General features: G+C 32.3%; 1 protein-coding gene across 1 annotated transcript; it reads right to left on the bottom strand.

Moving 5' to 3' along the window:
* Positions 1–19095: 19095 nt before the first annotated feature.
* LOC132718696 (peptidyl-prolyl cis-trans isomerase G-like) lies at positions 19096–25568 on the bottom strand. Its single transcript, XM_060702411.1, has 6 exons — positions 25497–25568; positions 23945–24054; positions 21189–22882; positions 20771–21040; positions 19959–20096; positions 19096–19331 (listed from the first exon to the last, which is right to left on the bottom strand). The coding sequence occupies exons 3-6, from the start codon at positions 22876–22878 to the stop codon at positions 19147–19149; spliced, it is 2283 nt and encodes a 760-aa protein (XP_060558394.1). The 5' UTR covers positions 22879–22882; positions 23945–24054; positions 25497–25568; the 3' UTR covers positions 19096–19146.

Here is a 25568-nt window from a genome sequence, read left to right as displayed (position 1 = left end):
TCACAATCTTGGTAGACCGTTTACTGCATTATGCAAATATGACAAAGTCTATACCGCTACTTAGGAGTACGAGAATTTTCTTCTTAATATTTTAGGATTTTTTTAAAAATGCAAGTATATAAATTTGATCTTTTTTCATAATACTTCAGTGTGAAACCATAATGGCAAACGTGAATTATTCAAGGGGATCAATGCATCTCGAAAAAAGAGAAAAGCATAAAAATACATTATAATCTTTTTCCATACTATTGTATGAACATGGGCATTACTATGTCATTTTATCTGTTTGATTTTATAAAACATTTTTACATTACCATGTCATGTTTTAACTTTCACTCAGTTTTCTTTTAAGCTTATATTGCAATAAAATAAAATAAAAGTTATATAATATTGCATGTAGTCATCATTGTATGAACATCAAGTGCAAAAAAATAAAATGTTTGCAGCATTCTAGAAATATCTCTAAAATACCTGTTTAATAATGTGTTTCTAGAAGAATAAAAACAAATCTTCGACTTAAATTATAAATACAATAACTACAATACAATAACTATGATTGCACTTTACAATTTCTGTTAAAGGGGAACACAGACAAAATTCGTATTTCTTCGTTTTTGATTTTTTCATTCATTATTCTGTAAATATCCTCAAAATGAATACACTAGGCAGTCACAGGAACAAAACTTTCCTCCTTACTATAAATAAAATGGAGATTTCCTAACTTGACCCGCGTGGGTCAGGTTAGAGTGTTAAGATTACACAATAGTTGTCACAGTGTCAAATGCATGGCTTAGACTTGTCCTTATCATACAATTTCCTTACTCGGTGATACTGTCGGCGTCTGAATTTCGTTCAACATATATGAGCCGCGTCACGACAAAACCAACATAATGGGTTTGCGACCAGCATGGATCCAGACCAGCCTCCGCATCCGCGCAGTCTGATAAGGATCCATGCTGTTCGCTTACAAACCCTATAACAAGTAGAGAAACTGATAGCGAACAGCATGGATCCTGATCAGACTGCGCGGATGCGCAAGCTGGTCTGGATCCATGCTGGTCGCAAACCTATTATGTTGGTTTTGTCATGACGTGGCTCATATATAGATATATTTACCCTTCAAACCAAAAATATATAGAATTTATACAGAAATTTATGCTTGAACTTTAAAAAAATTCATTTTAGTGTGATTTGAGTACATAAGATCGTTTTGATATTTTTGTCATTATTAATTTGCCTGAGTATCCCTTAAATAGATATTGATCAGAAAAAAGACATTGTTATATTAAGCATTTGCCTTTTAGAACTTTGCCTTTCAATATTATGTATAATAAGTTATATTACTGAGTTTAAAACATTGAGGTTATTCAAGGTACACTTATAAACACAAAAATAACAATTTTGGCATTTTTCTTCAAGGACACAGAAATTATAGTAACTGATATAAAGACAGACTTATTTTCAAATATTATTCCTAAAATATAGTACCAATTTAGACAAATCTCAAATATATGGTTCATCAAGTGTTTTAGTATGAAAGAAGTCGTATCTCAATGCATCTTATCAACATATTAATGATTAAATACGATGAAAAATAATTCTCAAAAAATATCTTAATTAAATCTTCTCGTTTCTCCTTAAAAATTTGATACCGGTTTCTGTGGGGTTATATATTTACAAAGCATTTTCTTTATAATCACAATAATGTGTTTAAAATATTAGTAAAAAGTAGCGTAGATTAAGAACTTTTTCTTAGCATGCTATAACATGTAGTCATTTCTGGTTTGTTTTGAGTACCCATCCTTGTACTAACCCTGTTTAGGTTTAATAGTCTTACGGTAATAATGACTTTCGTCGCGGTATGGCCGGTAATGTGTCAATGTGCAGATAAATCCAAACAAACAAGCACATTGAACATCCTTGTTGTTTTCATTTTTCTCAGAAAAATATAAGCCGGTGCATTTTCTTCTTCTTTGAGTTACATCATAGGTCAATGTGGATATGCTTGTTTTCTAATTATAACTTGACGACTGTTAAAATAGGTTGTTTTTTTTCCGGCAAATTATTGCATTTTGGCATTATTGAACTTGTGGGGTACAAGATTATTTTTACAAGTTATTAAATACCATCTATTCTATTTTTTCTTCTTTTTCTTCTTTCCTGTTATATAAGTTATTTTTCGTATTTAATCAAATATCTATCCACTACTATACTGTCACATTGATTCGTCTTTCAATAATAAAACGCAAAAAGGCAAAGGCTTCCTTTGACTTTGTTTCTGGTCATACACCCTGGGAAAAGAGACTGAATATAAATGACTCAATTAGAAGGAAACACCATATAACATCAGGTATTGTTAAGGACTTTTCGAAAGAGTAATCTGGCAAGGGATGTTGGTGAAATGTGTGCAATATTTATTGCATTGTTATTATAGTCAATAGGTACAAAATGCAACAAGTCGTACAGCAATTATTAAGTATTTATATTCATATGGTCCAGTACAAAAACAATATCTATATAAGAACAATGATTTTATATTGAACATTTTCCCTGTCAAAGTATAAACGATATGAGCCCAGACGTTCAATATTTCTTTGTTTGCTTATTGATTGTGGTTTGTTCTACTTTATTGAAAGAGGCACAACACTTTGAACTTCATCATTATTGCAATTAATAACGTTCTTTTCCTATCTGTCCCAGCTATAGATTTAAGAAACCAAGGAGAAACCCTTATCACTTATTGTTTTTCATTGTTTATCTTAACATATGAAATTATAAGTAGGTTTTCTTTTTTATATACTCATATATTCATTACCAAAAATGATGTGCTAAAAATCATTTGCAGTTTTTACATTTTCAACCTCACTGATCAACCCTAGCTTTAAAAAAACAAATAACATTAACCTAAACATGGAAAAGTACTTATGACGCAAAAAGAGTGTTAGATTTCATTAATATAGCTAACAAGATCACTAAAAGATTTTCTCGTAAGTAATTGGAAAATGTGTAATAGCATTCACAGATACTGGAAAAAAGATCATGTTGTAAGTTTATTCTAATCAATTTTGCATTTTTATAATTTTACTCAATAATTATATGATCTTCTTTGATTGTTTGCCTGGAAATTTATTTTATTGGTAATATCATATTCCAGAACAAGCTCATTTGTAATTTATACTTTTTGTTTATTAAACGCCAAAAGTCAAGTTATGCGGGCTATAAATGATAAAAATACGAAATAACATACGTATGTTTTTTTCTCGGACTGTCTTAATATTGCGAAAGATTGGCGCTTCATTAGGGAAGAAATAACTCTGTGGGTGATTTTATTTAACCCTGCTTAAATAAGCAAATTTGCTGACAAATTAACAAAATCGGATGTAAACTCGGCAAATTTGGGTTTCCTTTATTTGGTAAACAAAACTGGCAAGACTAGATAAGATGGTAAATATATTAAATATTTACTTATCTTTATATTAGTTGAACCTTTTTTTCGGGGGTGGGCGGGGAGGAGGTATCAAATTTGCTTCGAAATGTCGCACATTTTAATATTCTAAAATCTTGAATGAGCAGAGATATTTTTTGGCTCACTTCACTTTTGAAAACTGCATGGTCTAAAGATGGTTTTCTGAAAGTTTCATGCTTGTATCATCATATGCATTATTTTGACTGCAGATAACTTATTTCCAACCCCACTAACTGGTATCTTCCTCCACCAATAAAGCTGGAAAGTCGCTATATGGCCTAAAATGCAAGTGCAACACCCAACGAACAAAATGAAAAGGCTAAAAAAAGAAAAAAAGCTACGTTGATGTAATGATTTAATTCAGACAATTTTCAACGCTTTTTGACAACTGAATGTAACTTTAGCATGTGGTAGTGCTTTAAAATATTACCACATTTCCATTGAGTTTGTATTTAAAATTTACTCTGATCCAAATGGTTTAACTGTACAAGAACGTTTTACACAAACTACTTAAATATCAAACGTCCTAAAACTTTTTATATATTGAAAAATAGATATGTTTTTCTTTTATTTCCTTTCAAAAAATTGATGGAACCTTTCACATCGGTCTTTTAACAATAAACACATCATAAAATTGTCATCAAATCAACGTTGCAGACGGTATTGCCATAAAAGTAAGCATGTAGATCCTTTTATATCTACCATGTAGGTCTACAAGCTATATAGAATAACAATAAAAAATAATATAAATTTTATCGGCTTTTCATAAAAAACTTCAGATGTCAAACAGAGAAGAACATAAAATATGTATCATATATTTAATTTAAATTTTAATTTCTTTAAAAGATTGATATCTAACCCGGAGAAAAAAATTCAACAGTTTATAAACAAAATTAAAAAAGGAATAAAGTAGTACTTGACAGATCTTAAACTTGTTTCCCCTTTTCTCATTTTAACGCTTAACATACATGCTCTTGTAGGTAGAACGCGACACTTTGAACTTTCGAGTAGCGTCTTGAAAATTGGCATGCAGAAAGTTGACTATATTTCTGATTTGATTCTGTTAATTTTATCTAATAGTTTTAACCAATTTTTGTACACATGACGTCAAAGTTGACCACCAAAGCCCGTCTTTTAACAAGACGTCGTTGCGTATCCTTGGCAACCATTACGAAAGCTATTATAGAAACTATTATAGAAAGCTCACTCTTTGATAGCAATATCGACATCTATTTCGTCTTTTTATTCACATTAAAGTAAATGTTTAAAGTTTTATTCTTTTTTTTACAAAAATCGAAATGTTAAATACCCAGACGGGAATTTTCTTTTTGGACAGGAACTTTGTAGAAAAAGAGTATCTGTTGCATTTTATACAATCACAAATTACTTCTCATTAGTCCCTAAATATTCATTCAACATTGTCTTAACTTAATTCTTTGATTAACACACTCGCGTACTTTTATACTCTCCCTTTTTAACATTTCAACATCACTAATTAAGATGTTTAAATCGTCCTGTACACAGGTTCAATCTAATTTCTGATGTAACACACCAAATATCAAAAGTATGCTAAATACTGTCTCAATAATTACAAAACCGTTACTTTGTACTGAAAAAAGGTTATCAAACTAACAAGTTTTTAGTTACGTTAAGTGCGAAATGTCATTAACACTGAAATAAAGCTAGTATACTGTCTAGAAAATAAATTTTGGACACAGTTTACTTTACTTTTCGTACAAGTAATCAATGAAGGATGGACTGAATCTAATACTTTAGTTGACCATTCTTTTCTGTACTTGAGACAGACGAAACTCCGTAGTGGTATTTACCATATCTGAGGGTGAAACATGTAAACATGCAATAAACATCAAAAATATCCTTTTATAAACATAGATTTGTATTATTTATGCAGCCAGACGACGTCAACGTTTGGGAAATCAGGAATATCCATTATTGCTCCATCCTTAACAGTTTTTCTGTTATTTATTCCAATCTATTTGTTTAATAAAAAGTCGTCTACTTTAAAAGATTTTATTCTTTGAAATGTTTTGTATAAAAAATGCCTGACATATGTAATAATGTCAAATTGTAAAGAAACAAAAGTAATGAAAGAAAATATTCATTCGCATGCATTTTTAAAATTGACAAAAGCCTAACGTATCATGATTGTTAAAAGTAGCAAGCAAGCAAACAAACAAACAAATATTAAGGTTAAACTAACTAATGTAATTAATTTTTGAATCATTTAAAGATAATATATCTGTCTCTTGGGCATGCACTGTTTATCAACTCAACTTTGATTATACAGAACGGGTTTTCTACCAACCAGCTTTGACTCAAAATGCATGTTTTATATATAAAGAAAGACCTATAAAGCCGAAAAGTCCGTGATCATATTGTGCATTCTAGCTTCTAGAATGTAATTTATCCAATTAATCTAAATATATAATGCATTCTGTATATATTGCATACATATAGTTTTTGGTTGCAATAATCTGTAGGTCACAGTTTGTGTATCGTGCATCTTCAAAACATGGGAAAGGTTTACGACTTTCCAGTTGTAAAGATATAAATTTAAACGAAACGGTACAAAATGACGTCATACCGGAGAGATTCGTAGTGGTACAATTCATGTAAAGACTTAATCAAAGCGTGTCTGCAATTTTCATGTAGTTTTGTTGTAATTAATGCATCCCGGGATCAGCCTTCTTCATGATTTTTATAATATCAACTTCTAGTAATTTTAAAGTTTTATAAAAGAACGAAATAGCATCAATTATGTTGAATAGTGCTTAATTATGAGAGGTCACTTTTTAAACATCCATGTAAGAGGTAAGCTATTGGTATCAAAGGTGTAAAGTATCTTCAAAGAATAAGTGAAATCCATTCTTTATAAAAATTAACGCCAGAATAAATCATCTGAAATAAATTGCTATCTGGCAGATTAATATTGAAATTAATTATTATTAATTATTCTTTAAAGGGATATTCAGGCAAAATAATGACAAAAATATTAAAATGATCTTATGTACTCAAATCACGCTAAAATGACTTTTCATGAAGTTTCAGCGTGAATTTCTGTTTAAATTCTATATATTTTGGGTTAAGAGCGTAAATATATCTATATATGTTGAACAAAATTTAGACGCCAATAGAATCACTAGATAGTTTTTAAACAAGTCAGGTGACTTGAACAAACCCTTTAAGTAACAATAACAGATATTGTGGATATTGTATGACTGAAACAAGCCTAAGTTCATTCATTTGACACGTAAACCCTTCGTTTCCAGAGTTCACTTTGACAACTATTGCGGACAATGCTACTTAAACCTGACGCGGGTCAAGTTAGGAAACTCCCCCATTTTTATTCTTTTATATGGAGAAAAGTTTTGGTTCACTTTTGACCTTCAATATATTTCTGAGCGGCATTTACATAATTGAATGAACAATTCAAAAACTAAGAAATGAAAATTGGGCCTGTTGTCTCCTTTAAATGCAGCCTATAATACACATAAATCGTCTGTTTGATTTATTCTTTTAATGCAACTAAATCTATTTAACCTTATACAAATACTCTTATCATGTCAAGTTTTGATGGATTCTACCGACCCTTATGTCACAAAACCCTTGAGGCCATGCATATTTTTTAATGAAATTAAGCACACTGTATGACATAGTAAGCACACTGTTTCTGCTTTAAGTTAAATATGTATAGGAAAAACAGACTAAAGACGTTGGCAACAGTTTTACATTGGCATTTACTAAGAACTGTAGGTGCTAAGAGATGCATAGACTCCAATACTTCAAACCCATTTAGTTTCCTGTAACGATCACCCATGTATATACGGTGGCGACAATTACATAACAAAAACATAATATGCAGAAAAAGTTTGCGTAACAGATAAGTATGAGAAGTAATTTTGAAATGAATTACAAAGAATGAAATACAATTGCCATTACCTTTAAAATATCTTGAATATCAGTTATACTTCAATTTCTCGTAATTGTAGTCTCTAAATTACGCAAATGTTACACTTTTGAAAATCACTTTATATCTAGAAATGGGACAGATAATGGGGAAAAAATCAAATAACATTTCTTAAAAAATTTAAAGATGTGATTTGGCGCCTGCACTAATTTGCCTGAAGTAAATTAACATTTCTTACCTAGCAGAATAAACACAAATTATACATCCATTTGTTCGGTAATTATGAGGAGGAATTCAGTTTCATTGGAAGGGAAAAGGGGGAATTTTAGCAAAATTAAGGCTGTAGAGATGTATTTGACGACAAGCGACTTGGAATAAATCAAAATTTGTTCACAAATTACTTACTAAACATTTTATCGCTTGCCCGATCTAAATAAACATTTTAACTGTGAACAGTGTGAAATTGGCGCACTGAGGCCCAATTGCCTAGCGACCCACTGGCTTGACTGCGTGAAATTGGCGGCCTAGTGGATGATTCTGTTGCTCGTAAGTTTTTGTATTAGCCTGGAGGGCCTTCTTTGCACAGTATAAAACCCAAAACCCTTACGCAAGCAATGTGTCTGGGGGGTTTTCGCATGGCATGGTGGGTTTTTTTGTACCAGCGATGTGTCATTTCTGTTTATTATCAATATTCTTTTCTGACTATAATACATCAAGTAATAAATGTAATTTTCTTATATAAAGCAAATGAAATTATTAAATTTAAAACATTCTTTTCCCTTCATTTCCTACTGAGTGGATAATTTAATATCATTATATTGTAAACGCTGATTTAGAGGTTTATTTTCTGAGTTCAAAGTGAGAAACTGTCTCTGATCAAAGAGTAATTAAATCATTGCTATATAATGAGCTTAAAATAATGAATTTTAACTAAATAAATACCTTCTTTGCAGGCAAAGATAAATGTGGCAAAAACATCAACCAATATTTTAAGACCTTTAATTTAATGATAAATTAATAATCAATTACATTTGTCACGTCAGCTTTTGCGCAATTTTAGTCAGACAATGGAATCAAAGGCATTGGAAATTGAAGCGTATTCCGGTATAATTCCGGTATTCCGACACTTCCTCTTTCGAAAATAAATTGGCTTTAGTATGAGAAAATTTCAAGGACGGTTACATGTTTAAGTCATGAAACCATTTAATGTGGCCGAGTGGTTACCGCGTCGGACTAGAATATAAGGTTTGATTTCTGGCCGCTAGAGTTCCACCCTTGTCAGGTCGTCATTTGAACTTATTTCCGTGAGCAAAAAATTTACACTCATTGCTTGGAGCTGCTTGGTTCCAGGAACGGATTCGACAGTGTTTTAATAAGCTTATAGCTGTTAACACAATTAAACTAAACTCGTATAAACTTTACAAAACAAAGTAAAATTTATTTATTTTTTTTATTTCTGTTCTCTGCCATTTAAAGGCTCTTTACCCCAACCACTCTTATAATGAAATGTCATGTAGTGGCTCTGCTACCCCGTAACCGTATGCTACCCCAGGATATGAGACAGTGGCCCTTTGAGTTCAAGATATTAAAATACTCTCTAATAAAGACCTGTCATACTATGGCATCTGACTCTCTACCCCAACCCAGCTTATAACGAAAATGTCATATAGTGGTTATGATTCTGCCCCAATACACCATACTGGCTCTACTTACATTCCTGTAATCACCCCTATCCCAAGTACCAAATGCTAATGTTCTGTGACATATATTTACTTATATTTACAAGCATGTTTAAAATGACAACAAAATATGATAAACAAGATCAACAAGGAAAGGCGGCGTTCAATGAACGCAACCCGCATATGACCCAGCAACAAGAACCAAAGGCAAGGAGCCCAGGCGGACCCCAAACAAAAACAGGACAGGGCAAAGACAGAGCACGGACAGGTTAATCATTAAATGATAAATAATTTGTAAACTGAATAGGAATTCAAAGAAAAGAATAATAGGCCCACAAAGGGGAAGGGGACAGGAGACCGGGGGAAGGGGGGGGGGGTTAATCAAAGAAATAAAAACTAGAGGCAATGGGGAATATACTTACCGTAGACGAGAAAACAACAAGGGACACAAGCAAAAGTGTCACCAAAACAGTATGAAACAACATAGACATACATCTGAGGAACACAGTGGGGCGCCGCCTTGACGGTCAGCAGCATAATAATGACTGCTGGGGAGTTTAAACCGGTTAATGGTGCACCAAACCTCGCTCTTAGCCCCACCATGTTCCTATAAACGAGACAGTGTAAATAAAATGAATCCCCCGCCAAGTGAAATTCTAACAGTTGTCATGGTTACAAAAGGTTAAATAAGTAAAACACTAAAATGATCATGTAGAAACATATAAAAGTAAACCCAATGACCATAACAAAAGTACTCAATGTCCTAAAGGAAGACAGAGCAACAAGAAAATCACCTACAAGGGCCCGACGAAGCAAGGCAGAAGACGAACATTAACACAATTCAGTCCCAAAGGGCTTTACGAACTATCCATCATAGAGTCTCCCACTTGGTCCGTCAGATGCAATCAAAAAGAGAAAGCGTAGTGTCCAACTGTAAAAAGGGTTGAACACTATAACATGCAGTATGTCTTAAAATAGTAGGGTCATAACCTCTTTTTAATAAAACGTTTAATGATTTTAGTAAAAACAGCAGAAAAATTACCAATGACCCAAAATCTTACGAAGTTTGTAAATCACATCGCCATAAAAACCAGGCTGGCTAATCCCTTGTCGCAGAAGAGTTTTTAAATCACTATTGAATTTAGAAATTAAATCAAAGTTACGATTATAAAATTTAGTAAATATTTTTCCGTAATTTATGATAGCGGTAGCCCTGTTTTAGAAGCTTGCTGGTAATAAAAATATTCCGCTCGTTGAAATCCTTTACGTTGCAACAAGTTCTAGCGAATCTAATTGTCTCAGAAACATATACCACGTAAGTTGTTGCATGGGGTACGTCTCCATCTCAATGTGGATAATTAAACTATACAAAGTCAAAGTCATCTCTTTTTTATCATAGATTTTTGTGTGAATAGAATTGTTGTTGATAGTAATATGAAGATCCCCAAAAATGATGTACTAAAATTTCAAGAGTTCGTTTTTTTAAGTTGTAGTTCATGCGGATAAATGTCAGACACATTTGATCAAAATAAGGATTATCTAAATTAAAAATATCATCAAGGTATCTGGAAGTATTATTAAATGCGACTTATAACATCTTGTTGTTTATCTTCAGAGAGACTCAACATAAAGTCTCTTTCATAGCAGTACAAAAACAAATCGGCGACCAGGGGTGCCCAATTAGTACCCATAGGAATTCCTATGATCTGTTTAAATAGGGTATTACCAAACCTGACATAAATGTTGTCTAAAAGAAAAGAGAGTGCTCTACAAACTTCGTCACAGGTCCACATAGTATAATGTTTAACAATACCGTTAGTAAAAAAAGCTTTGTTAGAATTACATGCTAGAAAGGTTACTTTTTCCCGTGCAAATGTTTTCTGAATTAGGGAAATTAGTAATTTAAAATATGTTTAATTAACTAAATAAAATACACTTACCTCTAAGTCGTTCAAAGTTTGCGAATAGCTGGTACTGGTATATGGTCGGCATAACGTCCATATGCTGCGTCTCAAGTACGATGTTAGCCGCTTTACCGGATTATCGCATACTTGATATGTACTTTGGCCATTTCAGCCTTTCCAAAACACACCTGTCTCCGGCAAAATCCCGGAGAAGAATGACTCTGTGTGCATATAAATCAAGATCTAAGTAGCCTAGAAAAATGAAACCTTACAATTTTTTAAAATGTGTCAAAATGAGAGTGTACAAAAAATCGAGATGATGGCACCAACGGTGATCTATTTATCCCCCTAAGGTGTTTATTCTTTTCTTTGAATTTCTAATCAGTTACAATTTATTTATCATTTAATGATTAACCTGGCCGTGCTCTGTCTTTGCCCTGCCCTGATTTTGTTAGGGGTCGGTCCGCCTGGGCTCCTTGCCACTGGTTCTTGTTGCTGGATCATATGGGGGTTGCGTTCATTGAACGCCGCCTTTCCTTGTTGATCTTGTTTATCATATTTTTTACTGTCTAGAGCCACTATATAGCGCCCTCCATAGAATGGGCAGTGTTTATGCTGTTCGGTAAAAGAACACGAAATCTGTAATGATTGTAACCCATATCATTAAAAAAATGTACCTAGTTCGACACTCAATGACTTATTGTTTTCCTATTTTATCAGTAGTTCCTGTTAAAAGTGTAAATTTTGGCAAATGTAAAAAAACTCCAGTTATTCGGACCCATTTAGTCCACAAGGATAAACGGTAGTTGAAATTCTTTTTGTCTCAACCAATAAAGCAACTCCTCAGCAACAAGGGGCATTGCTGAGCATATAAAAAAAACAAGAATAAAGATCAACAAGGTAAAAGCAACGTTCACATGACGCAGCCCCCCCCCCCCCCGACACACCTAAGTAAGGCACCAAACAAAAACCCTGGAGTGGACATAGAGTTTGGACATGTTATGTGTGAAATGATATAATCTAAAACATATTGGAATTAAAGGGATAAGGGCTGTAAGGGTGAAAAGGGGGAGATAAAAAATGGGAGAGGAGGGGTGTGAGAAGTTTTCAATTAATCTGGAAAATTACCACAATAGTGTCAAGCAAAACTAAAATTAAGATAACATTCAGCTTATCTTCAATAAGTACTACAGTGGATATAATTTGAAATAAATGACACTTATACAATTACATTTCAATACATTGCAATCGTGTTAAACAACCAAAACTTTTCACAATTAATTTTAAATACTTTTGTATAACAAATATTCTTTTTCATTATTGTTGAAATTATCGTGTGCACTGATGTTAATATAATATTAAACATTACTGATATGCGTTCTTTTTCTTTGCCAGTCCGTGTTTATTTGATAGAAATAATATATTATTGCATTTTTTAACAATAGATAAATCTTTCAAATTTTATTTAGACATATTTTTATAATAAACTGCATTTTCATCGATGTTGAAATAATGTTGTATTATGTTAATAATGTTTCTTCTTCTTTTTTCTTCTTCTCCAATTTGTGTTTTTATGTGATGAAAATTATAAATTGCACTTTTTTCATAATTAAACGGTTTTCTGGAAGCAAATGGAAAGGCATTTATGACCCCGTTTTATTTCATTTTTTTATTTTGACAATATTAATCTATTTTGGTCCCCCAGCTATTAATTTAATTTTCACTTATCTGACGATTTCTGTTTCTCTTAAGTGACTTTATAACTCTTCTAATTTGCTTCTTGATATCTGTAAGAAGCAGTTCTCGCTAAATTTAATTTAAGAAATCAAACAAGCAATTACTTTTGAGGACGTGGGGAGTGTTACGTTTAAGTCTCGTTTATTATGAAAGCAGAAGTTCTGTGTGCATAAAAGTGTATTAAATCTTAAGGGGTATGGTTTTGCATTTTTTTAATATAAAAGGAATCCAAACGTAATGATTTGCTAGTAAGAACATAACAATAACTCCATTATATAGCAAATGAAACAAGGTTGTCGGTAGTTTTAGTGTTCTCATCATGATGCTAGCTTTGTTAATTTCTCTTTTTTCGTGTAATTATAAAAAAATGAAAAAAAAAAGATAAACAAGGCAAGGCGACGTTCAAAGAACGCAACCCCCGACAAAACCCAACCACACCAACAGGGCACCAAAAAGGCACTGAACCTATAAAGCTTGTTAATAATTAATTCTTTTTTACCAAATGTCCAATATATTTTAAGTCTATAACTGTATCAAGATCAAGAGGTTTATTCTTTTAATTACATTTCAAAACTTTCGAATCTAACATGTATGGCTTTCCTTCGAGTTCGTTTAATAAAGTTAGAACGTTGCGTTAGATTCTTTCATTTGGAAATATCTCGGAAACATTAACAAAGCTGTTCGTGATATTTCATAAATATTCCTTAAAGTATACCATCTTTCTTATGTTAATGAAGAGCAGACCTGTTATTACAGGCCTTTGTGCAAACTTGTTACTGTCAATCATGTTGGTATAAATATTCAATTTCTTTTCATCTGACTCGCCTTAAGTTTTGTACTAAATGAACTCAGCGCCTGTTGTTTAAGGCATGTTGGGTATCTTGCATACAGTACATTTAGAAATAAATCGATCACTGAGACTAACTTTCTACACTTACTGACCGATGTCTTACATATTTTGTATATTTCTTGACATCTTGCATGTAATGAAGTTTGCTTACAATAGATTATTTTCACTATTTCCTCATATTTCTAATATCGGTGCTGAAGAAAAACCACACGCAAACTTCCTATAAAGTACTGGATTAAAAAATAACACAAACAACCATGCATGTTTTGTCACTTGCAAATGATGTGTCTAAAGAAATTTATATGTAAAAGCATTTTATTCATCAGTTATGTAAGTTTGTTGCTGGTTTTTGTTAGAGAATTCGTTCATTTTATGTCGCATTTCCTTGTTGATCTTTGTTTTTATATTTTTGCACAATAATCATGAGCATGCATATGATGTAAACACTCAGATTTATCTCCAAACAGTACCTGTGCCATATCATGTATATAAGACAATAATTTGATCACTTCTGTGGCGGATGTTTTAATCCAAATTTCACAATTTTAGGTTTTAAAATGATAAATTCTGCTTCAGATTGCATGCAGAAGCTGGCATATGCCTCTATTATCTATAAACACGCTTAATCAATTCGAACCTGCGACAGTTTTAATTTGACCATTTCTTGGTTTCATTTCCACATACAGCAAATCAAAGGGACAGGTTGTACATATAATTACAACGGATATAGACTAGCATGGATACGATGGAAATTCAATCTTGATAGTTTCCCACGGCTAAAAATCTTTCCCCATTGAATAAGTGAAATTTATTACTGTAAGAAAGGCATTTTCATAAAAAAAAATCATGACAAAACCAGTTTAAGTAAAATGGGCACTATATTGCAGATATAATTAACGCAATGAATGCATTTCGTTTGCAATTATTTGCATATTTCAATATTGAATGCATTTCGTTTGCAATTATTTGCATATTTCAATATTTGATGTTAAAACATCAAGTAAAATGTTTTGTAGTCAGATGAACTCTATGAAATGTTATTGGTCCTAACATAAACCTTTCACGAAACTTGATAATAATACTGTTCTGAAGATTTTTGGAGGAATAGATATCCCTTGTCCGTCAGTCAAGTTGTCCCGCTGTGCTTACTGACAAAGCAGAAGGGGCGTCATTATCCATTTCTAATTTTGTAATTATGTTTGCTTAACACATTTTTTAAAATGTTTGGCGGGTCTGTAAAATGAAAAGTTCGAGTGACACATTATTTAAAACGAGTGAAAGGAACAAGTTGAAAAATTCTTTTCAAATGAAAAATGGTGGTTTGTGTAGATACTCTGATTAAAATCATAAAGACAAACGGTTCCTTCTACGTAACACCTATGCAATGAATAACATAAAGAGAATCTGAATTATACTTTTTTGGTTATCATAATATACTGGCGAGCTGTCTACTTTACCGGCTTCCTGGATAACTAGTCAGTAGTTTCAAATTTAACCTCAATTGACCGACAACTGTGTTATTAACTGCATAATGTTTGATTGTCTGAAAACTGATATAATGAAATATTGTATGCATTATTACTTAATGTGTGCAAGATATTCATGAACGGTCTCCGCATTGTTACATTTAATAGCCATTTTCGTTGCCGATTTCCTTTTCAAAGAGATAATGAATGATAATATAAAAAAGTTAAAAAATGTTACCGCCATATCACATTTGTTTTTATACCGACATTTATGAAAAAAAAAAGAATTAAAAGGATACAAAAACAACAGCATAGATAAAATAACATAATAACGTCATACCTATAGCTTTTGCAGATATACAAGAATTTTGCTTTTATACAAAAGCTTTTACGATGGTCATTTATCGTACATATATTTGTTTAAGAGGGTTTAGATGACAAAATAAATGTATCTGCTGTCTACAAGCGTATCCAAAAGGATTTTATGTGGTATAGATATGTGTCTGTGATAGATTTGAACAGAAGCAAATCAAGTTATTGATATCACTTGTTTGTTTTGTTATAGCAATATTGTTTGATGTTTTATTTATTTGTCCAACGATAAAGATTTAAATATGAATAATATAAGATTAAGGTGGTGTCATATTTTAATTCTAAGTGATAAGTATCTTGAATCACCATAAATGCAGGTGGCCTTGCGATCCTCGTCTAGAGAATTATACAAAACTAAAACAACTTGGCTGATACAAGTAAACAATTATTACACGAAGACTTATATAAAGTGTGCATACAACGGTACATTATGAATATATGGAATATTTAATCATAATTGCTGAAAACTAGGTGTGAAGATTTAGTGTAGTGATGCACTTATATCGCAATAATGTTGAAATATGTATGTAAGTATTGATAGATTTAATTACCCAGGCTAGCGCACTTTGCCTACAGTTTACATTTGAGCCTCACATTGCAAACTTATAAATTAACTGTGAGCTACACATAGCAACGTTGTGGCCTCATTTAGCATACATACCTTTTACGATGCTTCATTTTGTATACCTTGCAATGAATATGTTTTAATGTTATACACCTTCTAAAATTTAAACTTCATGACAAAACGTTGCGTAGCTTCAAGCAATGTTTTACTGTACATCAAATAACAAACACCTACACCAGTATGACTTAAGCTAGAAATCAATGTTCTTGAATATTCTGTACAGTCGCGACTAATGTCAGCGAATAAACATCCGTCAAATGTAAATGATACAACAGTTTTATTCAATGATTTTTTATTGTAAGCTGACATTTCAAGTTTGTAACAGACATAATGCATAGTAAGACTGGTTTCACCTACAAAAGAATCATATTTTATATCAAATATATTTGCAACCGAATGTTATTCATATTAATGAATACCAAATGCATTGGGCGTCGTTTTCGAAACCACTTGCCCCGCATGCCTGTTCAAATCTTCCAGGTATTTTGTATTCTTACATGTGATAATTTACAAACTTTGCTAAAGGTTTCTATACACTCTTTGTATGAGGTATTGGCAATAAAATATGGTTAAAACTATTTAATAACTTTTTTTGTATTTGAGTTTTTAGTTGTTGTTGTTGTTGTTTTGTTTGTTTGTTTGTTTTGTTTTTTGTTTTTGTTTTGCGTTTGTGTTTCTCTACATTTTATAATGTTTTAGGCTTGATGCCATTGTTATAGTTTTTGAAAAAAAAATGTTTGAATAATAATGATATCTTGCGCTCATAAATGAGGAGCACGCATAACAAAGTTGAGAGCATTTTGGCGGTTCTTTCTTACAATATTCAGATCATATGAGATGTATTTGAAACAATCGTAGATATAAATATTAAATCCATTTAAACGTTTAAAACATGTATATTTGCTTTGTATGTAAGATCAAATTATATTTCAGTCGTGAACATCAGCTGCTGTATTTTCACTTGTGGCTATGCCACTCATGACAAGATTGTGTTTGGTGTTCACTCTGAGATATTTCGATCTCACATGCCACATATCCCCTATATATGACTTTTTGAATCGCCGTGCACCTTAAGTTGAACTGCAATAATATGTTATTTTCATTGTGCATGTATTTCCCTCTCTAGCATGTTCCTTGATGTTGTTAAAGACAAAATAATAATACTTATTTATATAGATCTACTTTTTCTTAAATTCCCTTTTCATATTCTTAATGTCACAAGAGCACGGTATATTCTGCATAAAAAAGGGAAACAAGTTGAACGTTTCTCAAGAGATACTTCATTCCTTCTTAAATCTGGTTTCTAAACTGTTGAAAGCGTTATGTTATAAGTGTTATGTGCATATCTGTGGATGTTTCTAAATTCAAAATTTCACCATTTTCGTGTTTAAATGTTGAATTCTGCTTAAGCCGGTGTTAGGATGCGTGGACGGTATCTTGCACTTTCCAGTACCGTCCATGAACAGGCTCAATCAAACCGAGACTGCAACATTCTCAATTTTGCCGATTTAGGGATTCTGTTTTTCTCTATTTTATTAGATATCATTCTATAACAGAAATTACGATAAACTAAATACATGGAACATGTTTTATTTTCTTCTCTATTTTGTACACAATTTTGACATTATGACACAATATGAAAGGCCGACAACCTTTATGTTAGACTGTATACCTTGTAGACCTACAGTGTAGACATAAAAGGATTTACATACTTACTTTTATGGCAATAGTCTGCAATGTTGATTTGATGACAATATTATGATGCGTTTATTGTAAAAAGACCAAATGTAAAAGGTTCTGTCAATGTTTTGAAAGGAAATAAAAGTAGAAGTATATTTATTTCAATATATGTAAAAAGTTTTAGGACGTTTCATTTTTGAGGAGTTTGTATAAAACGTTCTTATAAAGTTAAACCATTTCTTAATTAAGTGGAGGCAAAAGAATTGCAGTCAACAGATTATCCATGCGTGATCGTAATAGGTGACTAAATGGGTGCAGATTACAGGAGTCTTTGCAACTTTTAGCTCCAGCAAGTGAGCTTTGAAATTTGTAACACCAGAAGTTAGCCAAAATCATCTTTCCTGTTTCGGCGCCACATGACCTACATGGTGTTAATGAGACGTAAAACCTTAATGAGACGTAAAACCAAACAAGAAACAAACAAAATATGAATAATTTTTAAGTACAAACGCAATGAAATGTGGTAATATTCTACAGCACTACCACGTTTTGAAGCTGCAATGTGTTGTCTTTAATCGTTTGAACATTTATATATTAATTTGCACCAACACAGCATACATGTTATCAAAATAAGCTTCCTAAATTGAAGCAAAAAATAATTTAATGCCAAAAGGCGCGTAAAATCTGATCAAATAGAACTTTAATATTGATTTATAATAAAAGATAGTGTTTGTTTCAACAGTACCTAGATATGAAACAAGAGATAGAAAATCAACGCACTGTTATTGTTAAAATATTAAGAGTACATTCGCCCGATTGTTTCACATCCTTCAAAGGGAAATTAACTGTTCTGATATTTTTTACTTAAGTCGAAAGAGTGACGCGTCTTAGTCAAAACACTTTTGGGTTTGTGCATGATAATCAATATGAAGTGTATAATACATTGTAATTGTTTTCTTGTTGTTGCAGTTGTTCTAAATTTAGTTTAAATTCCAACACAATATGGATACATATCCGTGTATTAATAATGTTTTACCTTTTCTTTGATTTATGCTTAAAGAACAATAATTTATTTGCTATTAATATAGAGTATGCAAGCAAATACATATATCTTTTTAGAAAAATATATAATGATACCAATTTGATGAATGCATTCTAACAGAAAGCGTTCATTAAAGTTAATAAAAATTAGTGACCTAAGTGATACTTTATAAAATATTAAGATAATGCGTTCGATTTTTTGGGAAAATGTTTTTATATATCGCAAATATTTTCTGCAAAACTTATTTTATGTATACAAAATATAAGTCTAATGTAGCATTTATTGTATTGTATTGTAAACAAACACAAAATAGACACAAACTATTATAATTTTCATGAATCTTTATTCAAAGATTACTTGTAATTATTATGTAAGGAAAGTTAATTTAGGTGCCTTTTTATTTTGGCTCATCACCTTCGTCTACACACATGGACCAGGACAGTTCCTGTAAATACGTTGCAACAGCCCTCTTTGCACAGAACGCATTTTTGAACCAGTTCCCTAGACACGTGCACACATATTCACCGACCGCATGGAAACCTCTGTATGGGATAGGAGTATCAAATGCCATGCACGTCTTTCCTGTCATAACAATACCATTCATATATGCTTTATTTTGATAAAAAATGACGTAAAAGATCATCCAAGAGGGAAAACTGTAGTAAGCAGATTTTGCGGTCAGTCAGTTTATCAATTGTTATTTTTTATTTAAAAATGACCTTAGTGACAGAATTCTCTCGATGTACTGTATCACAAAAATGATCTTAATTGTGATCAAATGAGATGCTATATGTTCAGCTTAAAATAGTTTAAAAATAAGAATTGTAAGTCCAGCCAAATATCAGTAAGCTTAATAGCAAAAGTACAAATGTCATTGTCAAGAGTAGTACAGTGTAGCAGGTTTTAAATTATATGAATTTGAAATGTTTCTATTTATCTCATAGAGTTAGGGTCACATTTGCACACGTTTCTTTATTCATAAAGTTTACCATTTTATGTTAAATGTTTTAGCTTAAGCCGGTGCTAAAGATCGTAGATGGTAGCCAGTACAATCCATTTATAGTCTCAATTAAACCAAGCCTGAACATTTTCAATTTGGTCGTTCTTTAGGACTTTTTTCCTATTTTCCTGAATATGTTTCGAGAAATATAAACATACGCTACATTTTATTGGATATTTTATTTTATTGAAATCAAGACAAAACAATACCTTGAGGACAAGTGTACCCACACGTCTCATTCCTGACAGGGTTTACACACTGTAGCCTTTCCTTCGGGCATTTATTTTCGTCACATCTGACAACACCATTTGAACACTTGCAGCCGTCACATTTGTCTCCAAAAGGACCTGTATCATTTATGAATTTAATATATTTTTTGAAAAAGATAATTCTGATGTAATTATATTAGAAATAACGAGCTTACACCTTACAGGGTTAAGTGTCAATATCTTTCCGTGATATAAGTACACCTCCTTCCGTGAAATAGTTAATATACGCTATCATTTCAATTGGCGTTAAGTTTCACAGAGTTTTTAAACAAATTAATGATCATTAAACATAAGAATATATGCATCATATCTACAAAAATTATGGTTGTCTACCTAACAAAGGCTTTATGATCAATGAATAAAAAAATACTGTAAATTAAAATATGAAAACAAAGATCGACAAGTGGGGGTATGCATCCTAAATGAAACCCAGCACCACCACAGGGCCACCTGCATGGTGCCAAGCAGGACACGAAACAAAAGGAGGCAACGACACAAAGGCAAAATACGGACGGGACGTTATTATAAATGATTCAATATAGCGATAGAAAAGTTAAAAACTGTTGTACAACAACTCAATAGTGTTATGTATACGTGTTTAATAAAGTTATATTTTTGTTCATTTATTATTTATTTATAAATGTTTTATATATCTATGTTTCTTTTTTCATATATTTATGTTTAATATATGTATGTTTTATGTAATTGCGGAAAGATATTCATATACAAAATTATTAACTAGATCAACAAACCTTCCGGAACCATTTGTCCTTTGTATCTACAACCGCACGTTGGACAACAAGAATTATCTTCATACATTTGTAAACGTGTAGGACATTTAACAACACTGCATTCAACAGAATTGCATTCATGATTGCAAGAGGGGCAGCAGTCCCCGGAGGGGAACAATTGTTTACTTATTCCACACCTTGGTTTGGGACACCTTCGTTGCCTGCAAATGATTCCACCATTTCTAAAGCATCTACATTGTCTGCATTTGTCCATTGGATCATCGAAAAACCCTATATGCATAAGCAAAATATCAATAAAAATCATGAGTAGAATGTAATATTATAAAGTTATTATACATTGAACCGCTGAAAATTCATTAGTTTTATTATCCAATCTGTAACATAAAGAATAATATTGTACATATGCGTTTATCCTTACCAATTCTACGCTCTCCGTTGAAACCTTTACATAATTTGCCCATAGGATCGTGGAACGAACTGAGGCTGTATGAGAAGGAATAAGACCTGCTTGTACTAGAGGAAAAGTCGAAACTTCTAGATGACGACGATGTCTCACTATCGTGGGAATGGCTTGAATGACTTGTGTCAAATGAATTGCTGGTGTGAGATATACTGTTACTTGTACGCGACACACTCTTTGATGTTTTTGAAACAGATGTTTTAGATGTCTTCGATGGTTTAGATTTTGACGAAAATGACGTCTCTTTAGATGATACTGACTTTACAGGTGTCTCCACGGTACGGCTCTTCGTCTTACTTGATTTAGATTTGCTTGATTTTGTGTGTTTTGAAATTGACTTTGATGATTTGCTTTTACTGACTGATAACACTTTTGTGACAGCCGATTTGGTTTTAGATGATAAAGACTGCTTACTTGATTCCTTTGATTTGGACTTAATTGAGGACTTGTGCGATTTACTTTCACTCGCCGACTTTAAAGATGATTTACTCTTTTCCTTTGAACCAGACTTGTGCGATTTACTTTTAGTCGCCGACTTAACAGAAGATTTACTTTTTTCCTTTGATCCTGACTTGTGCGATTTACTTTTACTCGCCGACTTTACAGATGATTTACTCTTTTCCTTTGAACCAGACTTGTGTGATTTACTTTTACTCGCCGACTTTACAGATGATTTACTCTTTTCCTTTGATCCTGACTTGTGCGATTTACTTTTACTCGCCGATTTTACAGATGATTTACTCTTTTCCTTTGAACCAGACTTGTGCGATTTGCTTTTACTCGCCGACTTTACAGATGATTTACTCTTTTCCTTTGAACCAGACTTGTGCGATTTGCTTTTACTCGCCGACTTTACAGATGATTTACTCTTTTCCTTTGATCCTGACTTGTGCGATTTACTTTTACTCGCCGATTTTACAGATGATTTACTCTTTTCCTTTGAACCAGACTTGTGTGATTTACTTTTACTCGCCGACTTTACAGATGATTTACTCTTATCCTTTGAACCAGACTTGTGCGATTTACTTTTACTCGCCGATTTTACAGATGATTTACTCTTTTCCTTTGAACCAGACTTGTGCGATTTGCTTTTACTCACCGACTTTACAGATGATTTACTCTTTTCCTTTGAACCAGACTTGTGCGATTTGCTTTTACTCGCCGACTTTACAGATGATTTACTCTTATCCTTTGAACCAGACTTGTGCGATTTACTTTTACTCGCCGACTTTACAGAAGATTTACTTTTTTCCTTTGAACCAGACTTGTGCGATTTACTTTTACTTGCTGACTTTACAGAGTATTTCACCGATTTATTTGGTGACCAAGATTTCTTAGAAATGGATTTCTTACTTTTATCTTTCGAGACTGATTTTTTTGCTTGCCATGTATTCATTTTAAGTTCTTTGCTGTCCTTTGACTTCCCACCAGACTTAACGCTTTTTGTTTTCCATGTGTTTCCAACGTAATTCTTGTCCGCTGTATTTTTTGGTTGCACATTCTGTTTTGGAGACCATTTCTTTACACTCTTCTCGGAGGATTTTTTACTTTTAGATTTACTTTTATCTTTTGACTTAGATCCTTTTTTACATTCACAGAGTAGCACAAGTGCCAAAATGAGTAATACTATCCACAGCTTAGCTTTCATTGTGCTATATAATAAAATGAGAAATAAAATTGGATTTTTTTTATATAATAGCATGGTTAATTGTAAAAAATAAAGTTATTTAAACATTAAAGTCGACGTAACAGTGAAAATGTCTTCAATAAATAAAAGTGTCAGGCCTACAGGAAAAGGAATTAAAAAAGCGTTTTCGCTTAAGCTTAACCCCAGGCATAAAAACGGCAGATGGTTTAAGATTTACTTTCATCAGGCTTTAAGAAAACGGAAGTTTATGATAGTGCCTCCAATGAATCATAACATCGAGCTTACATGAAACGGATATAGTTTGAAATAGTGCCGTCCGCAGGTTTAAAGAAAAAGCAAATAGTTTAACTTAAAGATAGTGCCTTCACCAGGCTTTAAAGAAACGGAAATAGATTAAGATAGTGCCTTCACCACGGAAATAGAGTAAGATAGTGCTTGCACTAAGCTGAAAGAAAACGCAAGTTTATGACAGTACCTTCACTGAATCATAACATCGAGTAAACAGAAAACGTATATAGTTTCATCAAGCTTAAAAGAAAGATAGTACTGTCACTGAATCATAACAGGAAACGGAAAATGTTTCAAACAGTGCCTTCCCTGAATCATACCGTCAAGAATAAGGAAATGATTTAAAATAGAGATAAATTAATTTTAACATCAAAAACTGTATCAGATGTAAAGAAAACAATTGTAACAGGAATCATTATATTTAAGCTTACAAATAATGAGATTAGAGGCATGATATTCTTAAAAGTATTTAAGAATTTTCCTTGAATTACTATTGTAGTATTTAAAACAAATTAAAATTGTTGCATATTCGGGTAATTGACATAAATATGTATAATAAACTGTTACCTTTGATTATAATGTATAGGGACAAAACAAAGTGATATTCATCTTCCTACTTGTCACAAAAATACATTTCTTTTCTTTCTATAGATTTACTAACCAGTCTGGTTCACATATCATTTCCATTAAAAAATCCCATGAGCGAGACATGCATATCCGAAATCCTCTTACACTGGTTATATTAAAATATGGTCGAAAACTTTGGTTTGATATTTACCTGCGAAAAATTGCCCTGCTTGAGTATTTTCATCTACAACACAAAACTCTGATATTTAAGTCGTTGCGTTCATTCAACAAGAAGAATTTCGGATCATCAACGGTTCTTGCCTGGAAAAGCCAATATACTGCTTAAGCCGGTACCGGGGAGCTTAGACGGTAACTTTTTCTTTCCTGTACCGTCCATAAACAGGCTCGATCAAACCGAGCCTGCAACATTTGCCGTTTTGGGCGTTCTTTAGGGATAATGTTTTTTCTATTTCATTTAAAACAAGAGTGCGAAATAACGCTTTACACAATTAACACTATTATTTCGATGTATTATCAGAAATATCTTATTTTATTCATAAAAATATGTTTTAATGTATTTTTTTCATCTGACAGTCACAACTTGGTCCAGAACTTTATCATACTGTAAAATATCTGGAAAAGGGATGATCCCTCGGAAAAAATGAAAACATTAATACTGGAATCAGTTATCCCGGAGGAACAGAAAAATAACAATAATGCAGTGTACAAAAATAAATTTAATACATTGTTATCATATATTTTTCTGTGTAGCATTCTTCTTAACTCCCCATATATATAAAATAGAGAAAAACAGAATCCTTAAAGTACGCCTGAAAGAGAAAACTGGAAAATGGCACCGGCTTAAGCAGAATTCAATATTTAAACATCAATATCGTGAAATTTTGAATGTAGAGCCTTTTTAGTCGCAATATACTTTTACAGAAATACACATGAATACGTTCAGTGTATTTACTTGATTACCCCCCCCCCCCCCTTCCCATACTTTATTATTATAATTTATAAGGAAGGATATGTTTATCAAATACTTTAACGAACATCTTTATTTTTAGACCATTGAAGTCATTAAATAAAATTTAGGTAAAATATAGACCCCTTGATTTTTATACTACCGTATTTTGTTTGAAAAACTTTAGTATCTTTGCAATCTCACGTGTAAAATACCACTGCCTGACGAATGTTTACTAGCTGTCTTATTTTATTTTCTTTGTAAAAGTTGACATGTAAAACAAAATGTTCAAGGTTTTGTAATATAAATCGGAATATCATGTTTCTGTCAAAACGCAATGTTACGTTTCTAAGAATGTGTTTCAATTCTAATGTCTAATGCCAACAGTTTTGTAGCTCCCTTGTGGCTGAAGGATTGTCTTTAAGGATTTAGGCATCAGAATTGCTGCCATCGTTTATCCCTGAGTGATAGTAAATTGGTTCGAATAACTGAAGTCTATGCAATTCTTAGATTGTAAAACCCGAGGTTATCCTGTTTAGGCGCCACATGACTCAGACTAAGTTGATGCGCCGAAAAGCAAACAAAACAAAATATACGCTGCGGTGGTGAGGTTGTTTTGACCCTTGGTGTTGACACCAGGAGTTAGTTAAAACCATCTTTCTTGATTTGACGCGCCATATGATCTTTATTGTGTTGCTGCGCCTTAAAACCCAACCAAAGAAAACCAACCGTTTTGCAGTCCGTTAAGTTAAAATACTCTGATATTTTTATATGATGAAAAAGAGAACAAACTTACCTAGTAATTTGGAAATATGATTTAAATTAGATTTAAAATCGGAAATAATCACCCTTGACCGCTTCTACTCCT

The sequence above is a fragment of the Ruditapes philippinarum genome, unplaced genomic scaffold, assembly GCF_026571515.1.
Source record: "Ruditapes philippinarum isolate M1 unplaced genomic scaffold, ASM2657151v2 ctg941_1_1_1_1, whole genome shotgun sequence".
NCBI lineage: Eukaryota > Metazoa > Mollusca > Bivalvia > Venerida > Veneridae > Ruditapes > Ruditapes philippinarum.
Note: the sequence above shows the minus strand (reverse complement) of the source record. Positions and strands in the feature narration are given on the sequence as shown.